At 39.9% G+C, this 24414-nt stretch overlaps 2 protein-coding genes across 6 annotated transcripts in view; one reads left to right on the top strand and one right to left on the bottom strand.

Moving 5' to 3' along the window:
* Nucleotides 1-647: 647 nt before the first annotated feature.
* LOC110508581 (guanylate kinase) lies at nucleotides 648-22794 on the bottom strand. Of its 4 annotated transcripts, none has more exons than XM_090225430.1 (7): nucleotides 22601-22794; nucleotides 3685-3798; nucleotides 3543-3584; nucleotides 3143-3378; nucleotides 2910-2994; nucleotides 2712-2797; nucleotides 648-2552 (listed from the first exon to the last, which is right to left on the bottom strand). In XM_090225430.1, the coding sequence occupies exons 2-7, from the start codon at nucleotides 3794-3796 to the stop codon at nucleotides 2517-2519; spliced, it is 597 nt and encodes a 198-aa protein (XP_090081556.1). In that variant the 5' UTR covers nucleotides 3797-3798; nucleotides 22601-22794; the 3' UTR covers nucleotides 648-2516. The 4 variants fall into 4 exon arrangements, with proteins under 4 accessions (XP_090081556.1, XP_021444859.1, XP_090081554.1 ...); XM_021589184.3 differs by lacking the exon at nucleotides 22601-22794 and adding an exon at nucleotides 22183-22401; XM_090225428.1 differs by lacking the exon at nucleotides 22601-22794 and adding an exon at nucleotides 21214-21550.
* The window catches only part of LOC110508580 (multiple myeloma tumor-associated protein 2 homolog), a 28919-nt gene continuing 11725 nt past the window's right edge, over nucleotides 7221-24414 (top strand). Inside the window, exon 1 of one of the 2 annotated variants that reach the window (XM_090225427.1) lies at nucleotides 7221-9512. In XM_090225427.1, coding sequence (XP_090081553.1) covers nucleotides 9437-9512 — 76 coding nt within the window. In that variant the 5' untranslated portion in view covers nucleotides 7221-9436. Of the gene's footprint in view, nucleotides 9513-21321; nucleotides 21964-24414 lie in introns of those variants that run through there. The other variant, XM_021589182.3, reaches the window with a different exon arrangement.

Genomic DNA, 24414 nt, shown 5'->3' with positions numbered 1-24414 from the left:
CATGACAATGCCACCAGCCATACTGCTCGTTCTGTGTGTGATTTCCTGCAAGACGGGAATGTCAGTGTTCTGCCATGGCCAGCGAAGAGCCCAGATCTCAATCCCATTGAGCACATCTGGGACCTGTTGGATTGGAGGGCCTTGGTGGAAGACTGGGGTAACATCTCACAGCAAGAACATATCTGGTGCAGTCTGAGGAGATGCACTGCAGTACTTAATGCAGCTGGTGACCACACCAGATACTACTCACTGTTACTTTTGATTTTGACCCCACCCCCCCCCCTCCCTTTGTTCAGGGACACATTATTCCATTTCTGTTCATCACGTCTGTGGAACTTGTTCAGTTTGTCTCAGTTGTTTAATCTTATGTTCATACAAATATTTAACCATGTTAAGTTTGCTGAAAATAAACAGTTGACAGCGAGGATGTCTCTCTTTTTTTTTTTTGGCAGTGTTTTAAAGTGTAGGGCTAAGAAATACTAGCCAGAATTAGGAGTCGACAATGGTAGCTCTAACTATTGATTACATATTTCAGGTCAGGTGCGTGGCCTTCAACCTGCTATAATGTTAAGCAAATCATTGGCTGTTTTCAGTTACTGATTGAAAACTGGATCACTATGTGTATAAAATAAGATATCCAGGCAATATAGTTTCATTATTTGACTTTACTACAGTTGTAAAACGCATACATATTTGTAAAACAAGGACTTGAATGAAGGTTGGGTGACGTGTCAATATCTGGCCACTGAAAACAATTTTACATGCAAAGCAGGGCTTCAGTCTGCATCGGGGAAGTTCAGCTTTATAGAGTGATTTCAAATTAAAGGCAATGTTTCCGCTTTAGTGGAGACTGCACTCACTGTAAACGCGGCATATGTCGGCTCAATCGTAAATTAACGTAAATTCTATCAATGAATATAAAGCTTCAGCTTTAGACTGAATCAAGCCTTCAATCATTGAAACGTTGGTTAGTCAAACATGTTTCATTAAGTCATTTGTGCAAAGTAATGAATTCAAAGGGAGATCAAACACAAAAGGACAAGAAGCAGTGGTGCATTAGTCATGGGCCACAGTAGCCTGTGTCAAATAAAAGTTACTAATGCACTCAATTTGGGTTGTGAATGGAAGTTGCCTTGTGAAACAAGGCATGTCAAACTACAAACTTAAAAGCCATCAAAAGCTGCTGAAACAATGTAGCCTTTTTTAAGACCGGTTTGTGGAATTCAATGTAGCCAGTTTCAAGTAAAGCCGATGTTCCGTGTGCTTAGTTCTACGCTTTTCTTTATTCTCCTTTAAGGACTGACACTACTTGCTCCAGTTATTTAAATATGCCATTGATCTTTTATTCTCATTCAATTGTTTTCTGTCCAAAAGAACCCACTGCATATTATACTACAGGTGAGATTTGTAAAATAATGAACACAAAACATAAAAGTTTCACGCCTGTACAACAGTGAACAAAAATCTATTCGGGGTAAGTCGTGGTCTCAGAAAGTGCAGCTTCCTGTATAGCTGTTCTAGTGATTAACATGATTGTAAATCCTAATTGGCAATCTGTTTTATTGGTAAATTAAGTCATTCTATAATTTCAATAGTATGGTAAAAACCTACAGGGAAACTTCAAACAGATTGCCTCACACACACAAGTTGACTAGGATCCCTAGCAAACAGCAGCTAGGCTACAGTCAGTTCCTGAGATCGGCTATGAATGTATATGAATGGATGGTGCTTCCGTGTATGACGATGCAAGGGCCAGAGTTAGCTAGTGCCCAAGCCCCTGGCATTGTGATTGGTTGTTAGCTGCTCTATGTTGACAATATTGTTAGTCAACAATCCCTCTTAAAAGGAATGAAAGGCCTGGGCCTCTCCCTACTCTTTACCTTTCTGGCTATAGCTGTGGAACCGTGTTGTGGCTAATGACAACCAACGCATTTCAGTACAACCACATTTTCAGGTCAGTTCTGCTAGACAGGAACAGAACAGCAATGTTCCGAAGCTGTACCGACAGGGCTAGACTTCGGGGCAAGCCAGGACATTTGCGAACATACATACCATACAAGGATCCGCTCTTGCTGAGCACTAGGTGGAATGAGTCTTGTTATTATGGTCAGAGTGAATACAAATAGAATGCTTAGGGGCTATAATACTGGTAGATGCACAGAAGAATGACTTGGCGGCAGAAACTCCTATGTGCAGTACTCCTTCATAGTAAAATAAAACAAGGTAGTCCCAGGTTAACCATTAATGGAGTATTTTTCTTTGTGGATCAAAATACAACAACTTTTAAGCTGACCACCAGGCAAATAAATAAATACAGCAAAATAGTTCACTTCTATCTTCCAAATATGTAAAAAGATATTCCTGCGCACTCAGAAGGCTACCATCTGTGGTTCGGGGCGAGGCAGGTTGTCTGTAGTTCCTTCCAACACCGGTATCTGACGGAATGTTCAGGATTGGAATAGGAGGGCTGCCATTTTGTAAGGAGTGGCCAGGATGGCTGTCAGGTTTCTCGTCGCTTAAGACAAGTTGTTTTTCTGAACTTTTTTGATTTCCTGAAGAAAGAAAGTAGGTTTGAGGATGACATTTTGGATATGGTGAAAATCAACACTGACATATCTATAAATTATTTACTGACAAATATCTATTAAGTTAAAATGGTGCATATGGCCCCGTCCATCATACCCAGCTCTGTTATGTCGCTACAAACTCACCTCAATAAGGGCGTCTTTCAACTTCCCATAGGCATCGTCGAGATTATCATTGACAACGACAATGTCAAATATGCCAGGTTCCTTGCCTGAAAGATCGTGGGAACCGTTTTAGACAACATCCTTAACGAACTTCTCAACATTTCATTTATAAACATACAACTCTGTTTTAGGTCAAAGTCTCTCCAGAATCAGACTCACTTATCTCCATGTCCACCTGAGCAGCATCTAAACGTTTCTGGAGGCTCTCCTCTGACTCAGTATTTCTGTCCCTTAAACGTTTCTCCTAAAATGCCAAAATGTCAGAGGGAGATCATCATGGGTGGGTTAGCGTTAGATCAGGAGTTATTGGACTTATATAACCAATTGTACACAAGTTAAACAAGACACAAATGACCCTGGTACACCATTTTATAATGCCTCCTGGCTCTCACCAGTATGTTCATGGACGGAGGCTGGATCGAGATGTAGATGGGGTTGAGGTCTGTCGTCTTGACAGCCCTAACGCCCTGCATGTCGATGTCCAGGATGCAGATCAGGTTCTTGTCTTTAACGGCCTGCACCGAGGCCTTGCTCGTCCCGTACATGTTCCCCGAAAACACTGCGCTCTCAATGAACTCCCCTTTGTCGATGCTGGCCTGCATATACTCCCTTGTAACATAATGGTAATCTGAAACAACAATTTTATGTTAAAAAGGTTGGTTATTGAAAGGAATAAAGACACAGGGGACAGCATAGCTTCAACCATCTTTGGGCGACCTAATTTTAAAAAGTGATGCAACAGGAGGATTTGGAGCACAAGTGTCTATCGTGGAGTTTAAAAACCCTACCTACCTTTGCCATTCTCTTCACCAGGACGAGGGCTCCTTGTTGTATCTAAAGGATGAGAGCACACAATTAGATATTTTATTTCTGGAACTGACACCTCCCTGACATTTTACACAGTTAACAGGGGACTGGTGCAGAGCACACTTACGCGAGACGCTGAAGCCAAACACGCCCTCGTACTCCTTGAGCAGGTTCTTGAGCAGCGTGCTCTTCCCAGCCCCTGACGGGCCACTCAGCACCACTGGCCTGGGTCCTGCCATAGCTGGGGGAGAGGAGGAGGAGGAGGGGGTAAGATGAGAGAATCCAACAGTCTGGAATTCCTCACTGCACGGGGTGTGGTGGTTACATTATGTCTTCATGGCATGAGTTATGTAACGAGACAAACGGTTGGAACTGGTGTCACGAGGAGAAACGGCCCGGCGCAGCAGCTGTCATTCTTGAGACTAAAAACATACCTAGGCCTATCCTTTATTCATATGACGAAACTACTAAATCTCTATTTGCCTATATTCAAATAGTGGTGTAATACACCTGGTCTAAACACCACAAATAGGCCCAAGGGCTGAATATGACAAACCAGGTATCCTATAAAAACTGACGAATTGGTGATTCTGTAGTACACATCGTAAGCAAGACTAGTAGGACCAAATAACCCCAACAGTGGTTACCACGGCACCCCCATGGAACAATCTAATTGGAGAGCCTAAAATGACTCTGCTGCTTCCGATTGCAAGGCAGAAGAAGTGATTTCAGTACAGCTTTTCAGTCTGGAACGACTGTTTAAAAGCTGCAATATATGTCACTTTTTGGACACCCAAACAAATTTGCATAGAAATGTGAGATCTCGGTCATTCTCATTGAAAGCAAGCCTAAGAAGCGGTAAATCTGTTCTACGTGCCGATCTCCTCATCCTCGTAATTGTATCTGTTCTATCACACTTGATACTCGTAAATTGGAAAACCCAGAAGTGCGCTTTAAATGCCGGTAAAAGCCTGTACCTCAAGTGCGCCATCACTCAAGAGGGCATTATATTGCTTCACTCATTCATTAATACGGTCAGTAATGCACAAGGCTGAGTACTTATTTTTACAGTGTAAAAATAGGAATACAAGAGAAAATTTTAGCAAGGCATTTCAGAAAAAACATGTTTGATAAAACACTACACCTACTCAAACAGAGATAGAGGGCAGTTATTACACCCTTGAGGAGATCCAGACATGAAATCCTCAACAGTTTGAGCCAAATAAACAAGTTAGGACCAAAACAACATTAGAAAATTCCAATGGAAGTCAGAGGGGCTGAACTCTGATATTACACAGGTACTTAAGGAGTGGGAGAAGGGGTTTGCTAGTTTGTTCTTAGGTAACAAAAATGTGGCATATTTCGAGGAATATTTTTTATAAAGACATTTTCCCTGAGAACTAAAATGGAAATCAATGTTAGAACCCACACACAGTTGAAGTCGGAAGTTTACATACACTTAGGTTGGAATCATTAAAACTCGTTTTCAATCACTCCACAAATTTCTTGTTAACAAACTATAGTTTTGGCAAGTTGGTTAGGACATCTACATTATGCATGACAAGTCATTTTTCCAACAATGTTTTACAGTGAAATAATCTATCACAATTCCAGTGGGTCAGAAGTTTACATACACTAAGTTGACTGTGCTTTTGAACAGCTTGGAAAATTCCAGAAAATGATGTCATGGCTTTAGAAGCTTCTGATAGGCTAATTGACATCATTTGAGTCAATTTGAGGTGTACCTGTGGATGCATTTCAAGGCCTACCTTCAAACTCAGTGCCTCTTTGCTTGACATCATGGGAAAATCTAAATAAAATCAGCCAAGACAGAATTTTATTTGTAGACCTCCACAGGTCTGATTCATTCTTGGGAGCAATTTCCAAACGCCTGAAGGTACCGCGTTCATCTGTACAAACAATAGTACGCAAGTATAAACACCATGGGACCACGCAGCCGTCATACCGCTCAGGAAAGAGACACGTTCTGTCTCCAAGAGATGAATATACTTTGGTGCGAAAAGTGCAAATCAATCCCAGAACAACAGCAAAGGACCTTGTGAAGATGCTGGAGGAAACCGGTACAAAAGTATCTATATCCACAGTAAAAACGAGTCCTATATCGACATAGCCTGAAAGGCCGCTCAGCAAGGAAGAAGCCACGGCTCCAAAACCACCATAAAAAAGCAAGACTACGGTTTGAAACTGCACATGGGGACAAATATCGTACTTTTGGGAGAAATGTCCTCTGGTCTGATGAAACAAATAGAACTGTTTGGCCATGATGACCATCGTTATGTTTGGAGGAAAAAGAGGGACGCTTGCAAGCTGAAGAACACTATCTCAACCGCGAAGCACAAGGGTGGAAGCATCATGTTGTGGGGGTGCTTTGCTGCAGGAGGGACAGGTGCACTTCACAAAATAGATGGCATCATGAGGAAGGACAATTATGTTGATATATTGAAATAACATCAAGACATCAATCAGGAAGTTAAAGCTTGGTCGCAAATGGGTCTTCTAAATGGACAATGACCAAGTATACTTCCAAAGTTGTGGCAAAATGACCTAAAGACAACAAAAAGTCAAGGTATTGAAGTGGCCATCACAAAGCCCTGACCTCAATCCAATAGAAAATGTGTGGGCAGAACTGAAAAAGCGTGTGCGAGCAAGGAGGCCTACAAACCCGACTCAGTTACACCAGCTCTGTCAGGAGGAAATGGGTCAAAACTCACCCGAAACATTTGACCAAAGTTAAACAATTTAAAATGCAATACTACCAAATACTAATTGAGTGTATGTACACTTCTGACCCACTGGGAATGTGATGAAACAAAAGCCAGAATAAATCACTTTACTATTATTATGACATTTCACATTCTTAAAATAAAGTGGTGATCCTAACTGACCTAAAACATGGAATTTTACTAGGATTAAATGTCAGGAATTGTGAAAAACTGAGTTTAAATGTATCCGGCTAAGGTGTGTGTACAGTTGAAATACACACACACGAGGAGCTGTCTGTGGCAGAAGTTAAGGTGATTGACGCAAACAATGGGAAAGCGTTTGGTATTGATAAACTGCCTAATGAGGTTTTAAATCTCCTTAATTAATTGATGTCATATATGATTTGCGACACATTTGTTTTGAGTACAGTATACTGCCATCTACTTGATATAGTGAATCCCATTCCCAAATCTTCAAAAAAGACCAGAGTGCCACTGAATTATAGGGGCATAAGTTTGAGTACGGTTTATAAATTATATTCATTCATTCTCAACCAATAGGCTAATGACCTTTTAGGAGGATCAAAACATTCTGGTGGAAGAACAAAATAATTTTTTGTGAATCCAGAGCCTGTATAGATCATATCTTCTCGATCGGTACAATAATAAGAAATAGATTACACAAAGACTACTTTTGCATGTTTCATTGATTTCGCAAATAGGGATCTTTTAGCCCAAAGTTTGTTAAAGAGGGGTTGATGTTATCACGCAATCCAGTCTCTTTACAAAGTACCAATTGCTTGTGTGCTTGTTAATGAATATCGTACAGATTGGTTTCCCACACCCTCGGGTGTAAAACAAGGAGACGCCTTATCACCGACTTTGTTTGCTATGTTTAGTAATGATTTGGCAAAATAAATGTGACAGTTAAATATTGGGAGTAAGACATGATGAAATGCTAAGTATCGTTTTATATGCTGATATTATTTTGATGGCAGAAACTGAACAAGACCTGAAGAACATGTTATTATGTGCAGTCAATGTGTAAAAAAAATACAAAATAAAAATGGAGACTCATGATCAACCAGACAAAAACACGGAATGCATTTTAGAAAACCAGGTACTGAGAAGTGTTTCAGTTTTTTTGGTGTAAACATTCTTGAGTTTACTAGAAATAATAAATATTTGGGGTCTTTTGATTGATGAACATATTACCTTTCTATACGGAACATCTGTTGTGACCTTGAAGAAATAGAGAACAATACCCATTTTATCCTCTATTTCTTCAAGTTACATAGCCCTTTCTACCACGATAAACAATAGCTCTTATTCCAGAAAGCACACCAGATATACCTGGCATTGTGTGGCTGAGTGATGAGGAGAAACTGAAATGTTTGTCCATTGTGCATTTGAGGAATATTTAGATAAAGCCTGAAATAAAATGAAAAGTGCTGCCTATAATTACATTTTAAAAATATTTAGCGTCTATGTAGTCAATGGTACGTGTGTATAGGCTCGTCTCCCATATGAATCTTCTCTTTGTACTAGACTGGGTTCAAAAGCCTTCCATTTTTTCTGTATATAGTGATATATTTATTGTTTGGGTAAAAGTAAAAAAGGTTATGTATTGATTTTTACATTTACATTTTTTCACTCTTTATGCGATGCAGAAAACATTACATTATCACCACGTGAATTAATGTATTGTTTGTTTATGTGTCAATTAAACCCATAAGGGATGAGTTGCCAATTGGCGATTTGACAAAAAAATAATTCATACAAAACAAAAATAATTCACACACATTGTTAAACAACCCCATCAGACGACAATGCACAATTTACTTCAATTAGTCCTATTCAATTATCAACAAGATCGGCAAGATTGGCTATTTATGAGCAGGATGCATGGCTGGCTATTTGCCTACATTTATTCCAGACAGAGACTTTGATGAAAGGCAAATTCACTTGACCCATATATTGTTTCACTTACAAGAGCAACATTTCTCTCCTGACACTTGTAAATCAAGATAAACAATATAAATTTGTCATTTTCAGTGGCGACCCATCATGCAGGACTGGTGGGTTAGAGCCCCACTTATTTTGAACCCCACCTGTTTAGCTAATAAAAAATACATTTTGTTAGGGCCATATAAAACATTGGTCACCCGTTTTATAATTGTATATATTTTTTGTTACATGTTATTTTGGCATTAATACATGTAAAGTAAACATTTTTTTCAAATCAATAAAACGCATACAAACATGGTCTCTGTTCTCCTTTCTTAAAAGGCAGCTGCAAAATGCATGTGTTTCAGCCTAGCTCAGTGATTTCTATGGTGGTGCGGCAGCCAGCGAAAAATACGGAGCGTAGGGGTTGGTAATATTCTCTCGTGCCGTGATTGGCTCATTGTTCTGTCACTCATGGGGACACTACGTCACTGCAAAATCTACAGGAAGAGCTCGTAAATCCAAGCCTCTTGGGTGTTGCCATAGAGTTACATTAGAAGTGCCCATCCAAGAAGGCTCAAGGTCATTGTCCACAGAAAAAATGACATTAAATCAACCGCAGCTTTGATTGGACAACATACTTTCAAAATCTTAGCTAGCAGTCATCATGAACCAAGTCAACAATCTACTGGCAAACCCTTGTCATATGAAGAGAAATTATAGATTAAATGTATTGTGCTCGTCGGCCATAAACATTACACAACAAGTTGGAAAACACATTCAACAGTGAGTGGTTTGGAAGGAATCAGTGGTTAACTGCAAGCGTTGCAAACCAAATCACTAGCCTGTTATTCAGTGGAGTGGGTGTGTGGTCCAAGTCTGGGTTTACGGGTCATTTTCCAAGCATAAAAGGATAAACATTAATTGAGCCATAAAAAAAGGTTGAATATTGGCCATGCTATCAATCCAGAATGACTTCGGCACAGTTCAAAACCGGAAACTCGGAATCTCAGACTTCAGTGAGTTCAAGGCAACTGGAAAGTCCGAAGAAGAAGAAAAAAGAAGATCAAACTGGGAAAATATATTTTGAACGGTCGGGAACCCAGGCCTCTTTCTAGAGCTCTGACCTGAAGATCACTGATGTCATGATTCAACCCTGTTCCCCCCCCAAGAGTACACAGTTGTCTGAAAGCCCAATAAATCCAGAGAATGCCAGACTTCGATGAGATTTGCCACAAAGGACCGACGCATCACCTTCCTGTTCAAGTGAGCACAGCACAACAACGTGAGTCTAAAAAATGTATTGTATGCTGCAATATGCCAGGGAGATATGTATACTGTAGCTAAGAAAGATTAATTGAAATTGTCTTTTCCACTTGACGTCCCCTTATGCCATAGTTTGTACATCTCAATTGTCAGTAGAAGCCACATTTGTTTAGGCAAGTCAGCAATATCAGCTGTTTTTTTAAGGCAGTACATGAACTGTTTCACTGCCAGACAAGGCGCCGCTGAAGAAAAAAGCTCTGCTGTTGGGACAACTTTAAGTAGGCCCTAACAGTTTGTGGGCACAGTTATAGTTTAATAAATGTATTATTTAGTGTTGTGTCTTGTCTAGTGGCTTTGTTGGCATGTATATAAAAAAAATAGGGGTGTTTGCCTCACCAACATTTAAATGCTAAAAATTGCCAATGGTCTTTTTTTCCTCTCCGAATTGACATGTCCTAAAAATGCCTATGCGAGAATAAATAATAGCAAGCAAGCATGGGCTTTGATCACGACATAATGGCAGACGTCGTCAGCAGTGGAATAATTAATTATATGGACAGACAAGGTAGGCCTACCAAACAACGCCAAGTAGACAGACAAAAACAACCATAGTCGTCTGGAAATAACTAAATTGAACAATGACTAGCTACAGATCGTACAAGATGTTAGAAGATAAAACTTGTGCCCGGAAACGAGTGAGTGAAACTGAGCTGCGCTTGTCCGTATTGGGAATTGAGAGCAGTTCGTTGTAATCCAATCGTTGCAGCAGGCTCAATCGATACCCCGCCCGTTTCTTTACAGACAGAATAACTAGCCAATAGTTGTTTAGAGCACGCTTCTCTTTACACAGTTTGAGTGAGAGCGAGAAATGCTGGCAACTGAAAATAGTTTCCCGATCACAGTTAAATTACAAAAAATAATAATACTCGTGTCAAAATCTTATTCGGAAAATTCTCCATATCAGTTATGATACTAATTTTGTCCGAGTACTCAGCCCAACCCTAATTACTATACTTCCCGTTCTTAAGGTTAGTTTTTGCATATTTTACTTTCGGTTTTGAACACCAGATTCAAACAGCTGAAAATACACAACAACAAAAGAGTTATGGAAGATGCGGTTTCGTTGGCACAATTACTCTAATCTCTACATAATGACTGCCTGTTTAGTCTCAAACTGAAATTAAGCAAACTATTTAGTTGTTAACCATATTGGCTAAAGTCGCTCTTCCCTCTTACCTTTGGTCACCGTCAGTAGACTTGTGAGTGAGGGAGCTGGCTGAGCAGCAGGATGTGTGAGGACAGAATAGGAAAGTGAATTGAGCAACACGATTATATGCTGAAGCCTGGGGCCAGTCAAATGTGGTGTTTGTGGTAGCAGACTGTATGAACGCACGCGCAAACATAGTGAAACCAAATCGTTGATCCCTCCAATCACCTCTCAGTACACAGTTTAAACCCTGGCCAGCAGTTTGTGACATACCTGAAAGAAGGCAATCACTAGGTTGTCTGTAGGACAGGGGTGTCAAACAAACGAACCTGGGCCATTATTTGAGTGCATTCAGAAAGTATTCAGACCCCTTGACTTTAACCACATTTTGTTACAATACAGCCTTATTTTAAAATTGGTTACATTTTTGTCGAAATCTAATTGTGTCGAATTAAAATAATTATCAAAAAACAATTGGCTGTAGGGCAAACTATTTTTCAAGGGAAGTGGGTGACAACTGTCAGCCCTCAACAAACTGTTACAATCAGTAGGTTTCCTGTAAAGATCCGTGTATAGAACATTATTTTCACACAAGATCAGAAGATCAAGAAAACGGATTTGACGTGTATCAGATTGCATAGTAAATCTCAAATGTTCAGAACAGGAGTTAAGAAAAACGCAAAACAGCTCCAGGCGTTGTAAAGTCAGTGTCCTGTTTGCAAAATCCCAACGCAGTGTCAAACTACACAGTATCTACTGTATACATCTGTTAGTCTCACTGGGTGTACGAACAGGAGCACATTCAACAATATTAACACAGCTGGAGCTGTGTTAATATCATCAATATACCGTTTCCAAATAATACAAAAAAAAATTGTTGAGAGGATTGAAAATACTGTTTCTCCATGTAACCCACATACAAATTAGCATAGTTAGGAGCCATGGGGGATCCCATAGCAGTACCCTTCGTGTGAATAAAGAAATCATTTAGAAACATAAAGTAGTTGTGTGTGAGTACTATTTCAGCCAATGTTATAATGCAGGGACTGGAAGGTAGTTCATTAGGGTCACGTTGCAGAAGAAAATGTTCCATAGCTTCAATACCGCCCTCGTGTGCAATATTTGTGTATAACGACTCAACATCAAAAGAAACTAACAAGATATTCTCAGGGAGAGGATCAAGAGATTCAATAATAGAGATCATACTGCTGGTGTCCTTTACAAAGGAGGGGAGCTGTTCTGCGAGTGGTCTAATAGAAAAGTAAACAAAAAGTAGATAGAGGGGCCGTTACTGCATCAATGCCCACTACAATAGGGCGCCCTGGAGGTTTTGTAACATTCTTGTGTAATTTCGTATAGTATAGAACGTGGCAATTTTAGGGTGTTGAATAGCCAAAAAGTCGTGTTCTTTTTTGGTTATCTGACCAGAACTTAAAATACCCTTCTAGGACAGTAAAGATAGTATTCTGAAATTGGAAAGTGGGGTCACTTCTGAGTTTCTTGTAAAAGGTGTTGTTAAGTAGTTGTTCATGACACTCATTTATATAAACTGTCCTTTCCCTGAGTACAACCTTGCTTTAAGGAAGCCGGCAACCCTTTTTCTATTGATTCTTGAAACATAGCAAGAATGAAAGGAATCAGTTTATCATTGAATGCTTTATAAATCTCGCTTATTAAACCATAATTTCCAGGGGACCTATTGTCCTTAAGCCTTTTAATAGTCTTCTCAATTTCAGATAACTCAAAAATCATTATCTATCTTCTTAGCAATGTTTGCTACATTGTCTAAGAAAATATTCATATTGGAGGTTGACTGGGCTGATGTTGCCCAGTTCTATCAGAATCTTTATACATGCTGAGAGATTTATTTTGGATTTTCATTGGGAGTATTATTTATCGTTAATTTACATATGGAAGTATTTTCGCCTGCCCTTTTTTCTAAATTAAAGAAATATTTTCTATTTTTCTCTCCCTCTTGATCTTACAAACGCTCCCCGGGCCTTTTCCTCATAGATACAGTCTAACTGCATTTGCAATGAAGATAGTTCAGTAGTTTTTAGTATAATCCATTATTCCCTTTATGATGTCTTATTCTTTCTCTTGACACGAGCAATTCATTTCCCCATTGAAATAGCCAAAAACCTTATATACATTTTCATTAGTTGTTAACACACTGTGTTAACAACCCTCCAGGCAAGCTTCAATGCCATACAACTCTCCTTCCGTGGCCTCCAAATGCTCTTAAATACAAGTAAAACTAAATGCATGCTCTTCAACCGATCGCTACCTGCACCTACTCGCCTGTCCAACATCACTACTCTGGACGGCTCTGACTTAGAATACGTGGACAACTACAAATACTTAGGTGTCTGGTTAGACTGTAAACTCTCCTTCCAGACCCATATCAAACATCTCCAATCCAAAGTTAAATCTAGAATTGGCTTCCTATTTCGCAACAAAGCATCCTTCACTCATGCTGCCAAACATACCCTTGTAAAACTGACCATCCTACCAATCCTCGACTTTGGCGATGTCATTTACAAAATAGCCTCCAATACCCTACTCAACAAATTGGATGCAGTCTATCACAGTGCAATCCATTTTGTCACCAAAGCCCCATATACTACCCACCATTGCGACCTGTACACTCTCGTTGGCTGGCCCTCGCTTCATACTCGTCGCCAAACCCACTGGCTCCATGTCATCTACAAGACCCTGCTAGGTAAAGTCCCCCTTATCTCAGCTCGCTGGTCACCATAGCATCTCCCACCTGTAGCACACGCTCCAGCAGGTATATCTCTCTAGTCACCCCCAAAACCAATTATTTCTTTCTCTCCTTCCAGTTCTCTGCTGCCAATGACTGGAACGAACTTCAAAAATCTCTGAAACTGGAAACACTTATCTCCCTCACTAGCTTTAAGCACCAACTGTCAGAGCAGCTCACAGATTACTGCACCTGTACATAGCCCACCTATAATTTAGCCTAAACAACTACCTCTTTCCCTACTGTATTTAATTTATTTATTTATTTTGCTCCTTTGCACCCCATTATTTTTATTTCTACTTTGCACATTCTTCCATTGCAAATCTATCATTCCAGTGTTTTACTTGCTATAGTGTATTTACTTTGCCACCATGGCCTTTTTTGCCTTCACCTCCCTTATCTCACCTCATTTGCTCACATCGTATATAGACTTGTTTATGCTGTACTATTGACTGTATGTTTGTTTTACTCCATGTGTAACTCTGTTGTTGTGTGTGTCGAACTGCTTTGCTTTATCTTGGCCAGGTCGCAATTGTAAATGAGAACTTGTTCTCAACTTGCCTACCTGGTTAAATAAAGGTGAAATAAATAAAAATTAGCTCCCAGTAACTTCCAAACGTATTTTTAACACAGGCACAATTCCAGTATTTATCAATAATTCCTGCTACTTCCTTCTTAAATACTTCATTCTCTAGAGTCTTGTTCATTTTCCAGTAACAAACTTTTTTTGTTGACAAACCATGCATATTTATCGAGATCCCTTTGTGGTCTGTTAAAAAAAATCTATGGTTCAATTAAGACTGTATCAACCTTGTCAGCCATATCTTCAGAAATCAATACGGGATTGTATAGATAAATCTTTGATACCCAATATAAACATAAGATTATCTGGGTTCAGTGTCTCCAAATATCTAGAACACCTCTGACCTTAGACATATTCCTTATCTCACAAACAGAATTGCTATCAAGATTATCATGTGATACTGTATTAAAATCTCCACACCATATTACTTTGGCCAATGGGAATGTAGACAATTTTACTTATTTTCCTCTCAATGTCTCTAAATAAAGTACAGTTACTTGACCTATTATGGGAAGCATAAATATTTACAACAATGAATTGAACGTGGTTGACATCTACCAATGGTATAATCCATCTCCCTGTATTATCTGCTTAATTAGTAGATTAGAAGAAACTAAAGTTTGCTAAACTGTTTAAAAAAATAATGTCTGAGTATAACAGAACTGATTTGGCAGGCAAAAGCCTGAGAAAAAGCCATTCAGGAAGTAGGATTTTTCTTGAAGTTTTCTATTCAATGCCATTACAGTATCCATTTACTTAGGGACTCAAATTGCAGTTCCTATGCCTTCCACTAGATGTCAACCGTCTTTAGAAATGGTTTCAGGCTTGTATTCTGAAAAATGAGGGAGTAAGAGCAGTCTGAATGAGTGGACCCTGCCGGGTCACTTTTTCATGCGCGCGACCAGAGAGAGTGCCTTTCTAGTTTACCTTTTATATTGACGACGTTATTGTCCGGTTGAAATATGATAGATTATTTAGGCTAAAAACAACCTGAGGATTGAATATAAACATCGTTTGACATGTTTCTATGAACTTTACGGAAACAATTTTGATTTTGTTTTTGTCTGCCTGTTGTGACTGTTTGAGCCTGTGGATTACTGAAGAAAATGTTAACAAAACTGAGGTTTTCGGATATAAAAGAGACATTATCGAACAAAAGGGATATTTATTGAATAAATGAATGTCTTCTGAGTGCCACAATATGAAGATCATCGAAGGTACGGGATGAATTTTATCTCTATTTCGAACTTGTGTAACCCTTCTACTTGGCTGGTTACTGTTTGTAATGATTTGTCTGCTGGGCTATGTTCTCAAATAATTGTAAGGTATGCTTTCTCCTTAAAGCATTTATGAAATCTGACACCGTGGATGGATTCACAAGAAGTTCATCTTTAAACCAATGTAAAATAGTTGTATCTTTTCTGAATTTTTATAATGAGTATTTCTGTATTTGAATTTGGAGCTCTGCAATCTCACTGGATGTTGGCCAGGTGGGACGCTAGCGTCCCACATACCCCAGAGAGGTTAACACTTTTTTGGTTACTACATGATTTCTTGTGTTATTTCATAGTTTTTGTCTACTATTCTACAATGTAGGAAATAGTAAATAAAGAAAAACCTTGAATGAGTAGGTGTTCTAAAACCTTTTCCTGGTAGTGTGTGCATATCTATTCACCCACTTTGCTATGAAGCCCCTAAATAAGATCTGGTGCAACCAATTACCTTCAGAAGTCACATAATTAGTTAAATAAAGTCCACCTGTGTGCAATCGAAGTGTCACATGATCTCAGTATATATACACGTTCTGAAAGGCCGCCTAGTCTGCAACACCACTAACTAAGCAAGGGGCGGCACTATGAAGACCAAGAAGCTCTCCAAACAGGTCAGGGACAAAGTTGTGGATAAGTACAGATCAGGGTTGGGTTCTAAAAAAAATATCCAAAACATTGAACATCCCACGGAGCACTCCCCAAAGATATGGAAGAAGGTATTCTGGTCAGATGAGACTAAAATTGAGCTTTTTGTCCATCAAGGAAAATGCTATGTCTGGCGCAAACCCAACATCTCTCATCATTTCCATCGGCAGGGACTGGGAAACTGATCAGAATGGAAAGAATGATGGATGGCGCTAAATACAGGGAAGTCCTTGAGGGAAACCTGTTTGTCTTTCAGAGATTTGAGACTGGGACGGAGGTTCACCTACCAGCAGGACAACGACCCTAAGCATACTGCTAAAGCAACACTTGAGTGGTTTAAGGGGAAACATTTAAATGTCTTGGAATAGCCTAGTCAAAGCCCAGACCTCAATCCAATTGAGAATCTGTGGTATGACTTAAAGATTGCTGTACACCAGCGGAACCCATCCAACTTGAAGGAGCAGTTTTGCCTTGAAGATCAGGCAAAATGTATGTATAGATGCCAAAATGTATGCCAAGCTTATAGAGACATACCCAAAGAGACTTGCAGCTGTAATTACTGCAAACGGTGGCTCTACAAAGTATTGAAGTAGTTCTGTTTTTTTTGTTATTTCTTGATTGTGTCACAATAAAACATATTTTGCATCTTCAAAGTGGTAGGCATGTTGTGTAAATCAAATGATACAAACCCCAAAAATCTATTTTATTTCCAGGTTGTAAGGCAACAAAATAGGAAAAATGCCAAGGTATTTATTTCACCTTTATTTAACCAGGTAGGCAAGTTGAGAACAACAGTGATAGACTGCATCCAATTTGTTGAGTAGGGTATTGGAGGTTATTTTGTAAATGACATCGCCAAAGTCGAGGATTGGTAGGATGGTCAGTTTTACAAGGGTATGTTTGGCAGCATGAGTGAAGGATGCAATATAACCGTACCGTTACCGTGGCCCACTGTGGGCCCACTATAGAACAAAAGCAGAAAAATACTTAGCGCACAAACCATTCTGTCGTGGATGATGTTGGCTTTTGCCGACTGGTCGAGCCCCGCTACACACACTGCCAAGTAGGCGCTATTTTTCAGATGTTGCCCTACTGGAGTTACACATTGTTGAAACGCACATCTATGAGCTACTTGCTATGGGCGTCACTGCTATTAGCTTCATGACTGACATTTGGACCAGTGATGTCAGCCCCATGAGTCTGACAGCAGTGGGTCGACGAGGACTTCGTCGTATTCCATGCTCAAGAATGTGCTGGTTTTCATACCGCTGCTGCCATTTCAAATGGCATTTGAGAACATGTTTGAAACATGAACACACGCCTAGCGCCATTTGAACAACTGACTCAAGAAATAAGCCAATCAACTGCATCTGCAGCAGACATGATACCCTCTGTCGTGGCATTGAAACGCCTGCAACAAAACTGCCGACAGACCGTGGGATTAAAACTTGCAAAAGTACTCGAGGCTGTGAACAAGAGATTCAGTGGCATTCTCTTTGAGCCTCTACTGTGTTGCCACTATGCTCGATGCTAGATGCAGACAAGAAACAGGTTTTACGTGAAATGTTATACACAGCTGGACAAGATGGAAACGGTCACAGTGACAGTGCGCACCGAGGAAGAGAGGCCACGGACAGACAGAGCTGAAACTTCACTGCTTGAAATGTATGATGAAATCCTGGTTGAGACTGAACAATGAAACAGCACAGCAAGTAAGCGAAAAAAAAATATATATATATATATATATATATATATATATATATATATATTTTTTTTTACTGGTAATGGGGACATACATAAATGCCAACAATAACTTTTGGTCAGTGTGTGTGTTTCAACTATTTAACTGTACTAGAATGGTACAAAGGTCACAAATGTTAAATAATCGGTTATCGGTATAGTTTTTTTTGGGGGGGGGGGGCAAGGAAAATATCTGGGTCTACAACATCACCATACATAGGATGAGCCTATAAGATTTACGTAACACCTCGAGGCACCACTTTTCAAATGTGACAGAAAACAAGGGGTGCATGCGAGTTGACTACAGGCATGGGATAAAGTTAATTACATTTGAAACAGTCTGCATGCCATTACAGATTTGACATTAGGTTTACTAAGACAGTTGGCCCTTATATGCGTTCCACTGTTCCACAGCATGTGATTGGTCCTTGCCAGACAGTGACCAACCTTTCATCATGTAAAATCAGTTGGCTCTTAATTTCATTAGGCTACTGATTAGTAGTTAATGCAGTCAGCAATATGAACAAAGTGTTCAGTCACGTAAGAGATTCCACTTGTGTAGGCTATACTTTTTTTTTTTTTTTTTTACATTTAGCTAGGCATGTCAGTTAAGGACACATTCTTATTTACAATGACGGCCTACCAGGGAATAGTGGGTTAACTGAACGACAGCTTGGGGATTCAATCCAGAAACCTTTTGGTTACTGGCCCAACGCTCTAACCACTAGCCTACCTGCCGCCCCAAAAAAGGGAGGTGTCGTAGAATTACAACATTATGTTAATCACATTACCTATATATTAGAATGTATTCCTATATTAGTACATTCACACGGTCTGTTTTTCTGAGGGCAAACAGAATTGGGTTCTTAGAACTATCATGTGTCTGTTAACGCTGACAGTAGATTTACGATGGCTTGATGATAACCTAAAGACTGCATTCCATTCTATGATTAGTGTGTGTGCCTGTCTGTTGGTGCCAGGGAGACCCAATCTCCAGTTTATTTATCCCATATGGAAGATGAACACTGGACTTAATCATTTGAGGGAATGACCTCGTGTCCTTGGTTACATTACTATTTCTGTATAACAAAGCACTAAATTAACTAGAGACATATTTGGCGGCATGTAAATCTTGATGTTTGTTGCATGAGATCACAATGTACCTTTTTGTATCATTTCTATATCGGTTCTTCGTCACAAGGACTCAGGAACAGTATAAAGTTGTAACCTAACCCTGTTTGTTTGGGCTTGAAGTCTACACCATTGGGTGACCGTTAACACTCCATTACTGCAGTAATAAATAAAGTTAAATTGTTTTGAAGACATTCAAAAGTCTCTCTCATTTGATTAGAATAATTCCACCACAGAGGATATGCTTAACTTTAAAACCAGGGGTGAAATTATATGTAATTTTTTCCCAGTACAGGGTACTTCCTGTGTGCTCGTGCTTTTATTTAAACATTTTATGGGCCTAATAGAATTACATATAGAATCTCTAATTCAATAGGATCGCTATGGGCCTAATAGTCTAGATTTGTTGTTTAACTTTTAAAATGTATTAGCCTACCTTTTAATGTGTCAAACACAACCAGTCATGATGTTTTCATCTGATAGTCAAACAGTTACTTCAAAAGGCTCATGTAGACTACCTGCACACATTACTCAGGGACGGCGGGATTTCGGGGGGGATAGTTTAAGCCTCATCTAGATTTGTTTCCGCTTATAATGTATTGCATTTGGTAGGCAATTTTTTTATCAACTTGTCTATAATTTGATATATTCAGCTTATCTGCTGTCATTACTTGATGCTCGTCTAGAACAGGGTTTTCCAAACTCGGTCCTGGGGCCCCCGGGAGTCACGTTAATGCAGAATTCTGCGTTTTTCATGCAGAAAAAAAAGAACGCATAAGATATCTTGCTGCATTTTGTAAACGCAGATTAAAAAAAAAAAAAAAAAAAGCTTCTTATTGTCATTTCTGCTCAGCGTCAGACTAATGTTGTGCTTCAGTTATACTTCTCCACTTGGATGAGAAGTCACAAACTGGCATTCTATCATCAGACAGCACTGACTGATATGTAGCTACTTTTCTCAGTGTTTCTCGGGTAACATTAACTTAGAAACTGTAGTTGGTTACATTCTTTCTATGATAAACATTAGAAATATGATGGAAATGCAAAAAATGCATTGCTTTTTCATTGTAAGTTCATTTACTTGTGTGGCTGTTAGCCAAATAGCATTGCACTTCTGTTTTCATGAAAATGTAATTATTTTCTGCCGAACGTGTTGTATTTTCTGTTAAGGAAAAAAAACATGCAAAGTGGTTTCAAATGAAGGTCTACATTTTAAAAATGCTAATTTCTGAACTCCTAACACTACACAGCTGATTAAAATCCTCAAAGCTTGATGATGAGACGGTTATTTGAATCAGCTGTGTAGTTGAGTTTTTTTTTTGCCCTAGCACATGCACCCAGTGGGGGCCCCAGGACCGAGTTAGGGAAACCCCGGTCTAGAATACTAAATAAAGCCTTGCTCACCAGAATGTCATAAATCGATAGAATTATCAATGCATCATCAACAACCTAGTTGACGTCGGAAAAGTGATTTAATTTCCTCTTCACTCACGAAGCGAGGGAATTTAGGGACCAGGGAGATTTCCAAATGACAGTTTGACCGGTTAAGGAACTGAAAAGATGTGATTAAGGAACTGAAAAGATGTGAAAACATATCCAACATGTTTCTTATGGTATTTCACTCATTCATTAGGCCTAAAGAAGTCTTGTAACCTGAATTTATGCATACACTGCTGTCCACGCACTTCTCTGTGCCTTGGCAAAATGTCTGTGTTACCATTGGACCACACCACATTTTGGAGCATATTCCACATCTATTTGTGAATTTTTCCTGCGACTTACATGCGGTAATGATAAATAGTCAAATAGATTCCAAGAGAACTGTAGACGGCATAACCCCACTATTGCTTTTGCCAGTACTTCATACCAAACCGCTCCATCTTATTTTCACCCCTGACAATCTAAAAACCATATTGCATGAGAAGGTCCTAGAATCCATATTTTATGCAGTTTAAATAAGGCACTTTTTTCCAATTCAACAACAAAATAGACAAAAGCAGCCAATCCAGGTCCAATCTGTTCTCCTTTTCTCACCATATTGTCCCCTATAATAAAATCACAAGCATGCTGGCTTTCTAGAAACATCCAAGTTGAAGCCAGCTAAACGTTGACACCTAATTTAGGCACCACTTTCAATATCTATAGCAGGTTGGACTTCTAATAGCTGTGTGGGAGAGGATAGATGATTACGTAAACAATACATTTTAAACTTTAGAATTAGAAAGCAAACATCAACTTCTGTCAAATGGAACAGGGATTGACCAATGTTGATGGCCTGTGTGACAGACTGGCTAGCTAGCTTCTTCAGTGATGAGAGGGAAACAGCAGGGCTATTGACACCTTTTATAGACTAGCGGTCAAATGGGTATATCATCCTACCTGAGAAGAGCCTGAAGAAATGCCTCATATACATCTGCAATGACTGCGGTCCAAGATCTCAATAATGTCTCCAAGGCGTCTTCTCCATATTCTGTCTACCTTGTGTGAGAGCCATCACAGATCGAGTTTGACGTCATCATCACGAGCCAAATAAACGAGTAATTCGTGAGCGTTTAGACCGCATACTATACATAAGACTTCCACAGCTCGTCTGGCAATCTGCAACCAAATCCATGTTTAAAGTTGACATAGAAAATAATCTAATTGTTTGATGAACGTGTTTCACAGTGGTAGCAGATTTAGCATCGCGAACTGTGCGTAATGAACGCCCCCAGCTAAATTAGCTATCTGCGCGCATGCGGATCGTGCAAACGCCAGAGAAAAAGCAGTTTGCAACGGTGTTGTGTACTTAGTTTTTAAAAAGTTTAGCTAGCTACATTTCTTCAAAATACTAAAAAGGCTACTCAACGTGCTTCTAACGTTAGCTTGCTATATAATCCAAGTGCTAGCTTTCTCGCCCGAGGCGAACGTGGAAGAGAACCAACCTGGCAGGACAGTCAGAAGGAAACTGCCTGGATGCAGATCAATACAGGGCCTAGCGCGCACGTGTAAACAAGCCTTTCATCGTTTAGCTTTATTACAACTCTGAAATAATGTTTGGTGCCTCGAGATCTGGGGGTGTAAGGGGAGGGCAAGACCAGTTCAACTGGGACGATGTGAAAGGCGACAAACACAGGGAAAACTACCTCGGTAAGTGGAGTAAAATGGGCATCCACCCATCGTCAACGTCAGTGCGGTGCTACAGTAGCTGTCTAGTTTACTATATTCGCCTTGCGAAATACTAGCCAACTGTTAAATCGGTCAATTTTATATACTAGTTAGATGCGTGCAAGTGCCAATGTATAATCAATAATGTAGCTAGCAATAGTAACGTTAGCTTGTAAACATTTCTCAATGCCACGTTCTTACCTTTTTCCTTATTGTAGTCCCTCATTACATTGCTTGTGTGTAACTCAGTATCTGCCTAAAACTTTGGTAAACCTAGTTATGTCGAACTTGAGAAAGTCAAACGCACACAGCTGACCCCAGTATTGAATACTGGCAAGGTCCATGGAGAGCGGCACGCACACTGTACTGCAGTTGGCCAGGGAATGTGATGCTGCCAGCTACGTAGCTAGTAGGCGCACTGATATAGCTTGCTATGAGATATGAAGTAATCATAAAAACACACACTATACTGAAATATAAACGCAACAATTTCATTGATTTTACTGAGTTACAGTTCATATGAGGAAATCATTCAAATTAAATAAAATCATTAGGCCCTAATCTATGGATTGCACATGTCTGGGAATACAAATATGCATCTGTTGGTCAGATACAGTACCTTACAAGAATGGGCCTCAGGATTTCGTCACGGTATTTTTGTGTATTCAAATTGCCGTCGATAAAATGCAATCTTGTTTGTTGTTCGTAGTTTATGCCAGCCCATACCATAACCCCAATCTTTCCCCAAGGTTGACATCAGCAATCTGCTAGGCCATATACGTGATCTGAGGTTGAGGCAGGTTGGATGTACTGCCACATTTTCTGAAACGTGTTGGAGGCGGTTTATGGTAGAATAATTAACATTAAATTATCTGGCAAAAATTATGGTGGGCACTCCTGCAGTCAGCATGCCAATTGCACACTCTCTCACAACTTGAGCCGTCTGTGGCATTGTGTTGTATGTCAAAACTGCACATTGTAGTGGCCATTTTAGTGCACCTGTGTAATGGTCATGCTGTTTAATCAGCTTCTTGATATGCCGAACCTGTCAGGTGGATTAATTATCTTGGCAAAGGACAAGTGCTCACGTAAAGGGATGTAAACAAATTTGTGCACAGCATTTGAGAGAAATACGATTTTTGTGCGTATTGAACATTTTTGGGATCTTTTATTTCAGCTCATGAAGCATGGCACCAACACTTTACATGTTGTGTTTATATTTTTTGTTCGGTATACATGGCCAAAAGTATGTGGACAGTCCTTCAAATGAGTGGATACGGCTATTTCAGCCACACCTGAAATCATGCACCCAGCTATGCAATGTTCATAGACAAATGTTGGCAGTAGAATGGCCTGTACTGAAGAGCTCAGTGACTTTCAACTTTGCACCGTCATAGGATGCCACCTTTTCAACAAGTCAGCTCATCAAATGTCTGCCCTGCTAGTGCTGTTATTGTGAAGTGGGTATGTCAAGGAGCAACAACGGCACAGCCGCAAAGTGGTAGGCCACACAAGCTTACAGAACAGGACCACTGGTGTAAAAATCGTCTGTCCTTGGTTGCAACACTCACTACTGCATTCCAAACTGACGTTGCCTCTGGAAGAATGTTCAGCACAAGAACTGTTCGGGAGCTTCATGAAATGGGTTTCCGTGGTCGAGCAGCCACATGCAAGCCTAAGATCACCATGCGCAATACCAAGCATTGGCAGGAGTGGTGTAAAGCTCGCCGCCATTGAACTCTGGAGCAGTGGAAACACGTTTCCTTGGCGTGATGAATCATGCTTCACCATCTGGCCGTCCATCAGACAAATCTGGGTTTGGCAGATGCCAGGAGAATGCTACCTGCACCAATGCATAGTGCCATCTGTAAAGTTTGGTGGAGGAGGAATAATGGTCTAGGGCTGTTTTTCATGGTTTGGCTAGGCCCCTTTGTTTCAGTGAAGAGAAATCTTAACGCGACAACATATGTCATTCAAGACGATTCTGTGCTTCCAACTTCGTGGCAACAGTTTGGGGAAAGCACTTTCCCGTTTCATTATGACAATGCCCCCATGCACAAAGCAAGGTCCATACATAAATGTTTTGTTGAGATCAGTGTGGAAGAACTTGACTGGCCTGCACACAGCCCTGACCTCAACCCCATCGAATACCTTTGGGATTAATTGCAACACTGACTGTGAGCCAGGCCTAATCGCCCAACATAAGTCCCCGACCTCACTAATTCTCTTGTGGCTGAATGGAAGTCCCCGCAGGTATGTTCCAACATCTAGTGGAAAGCCTTCCCAGAAGAGTGGAGGCTCTTATAGCGGCAAAGGGGGGAACATCTCTATATTAATGTCCATGATTTTGTAATGAGATGTTTGACGAGCAGGTGTCCACATACAGTACTTCTGGCCATGTATGTATGTCTGTGTAATGTATGCATGTATATA

The sequence above is a fragment of the Oncorhynchus mykiss genome, chromosome 28 (assembly GCF_057628025.1).
Source record: "Oncorhynchus mykiss isolate SJ-2025 chromosome 28, ASM5762802v1, whole genome shotgun sequence".
NCBI classification, from domain to species: Eukaryota; Metazoa; Chordata; class Actinopteri; order Salmoniformes; family Salmonidae; genus Oncorhynchus; species Oncorhynchus mykiss.
This window is presented reverse-complemented; position numbering and strand designations above follow the sequence as displayed.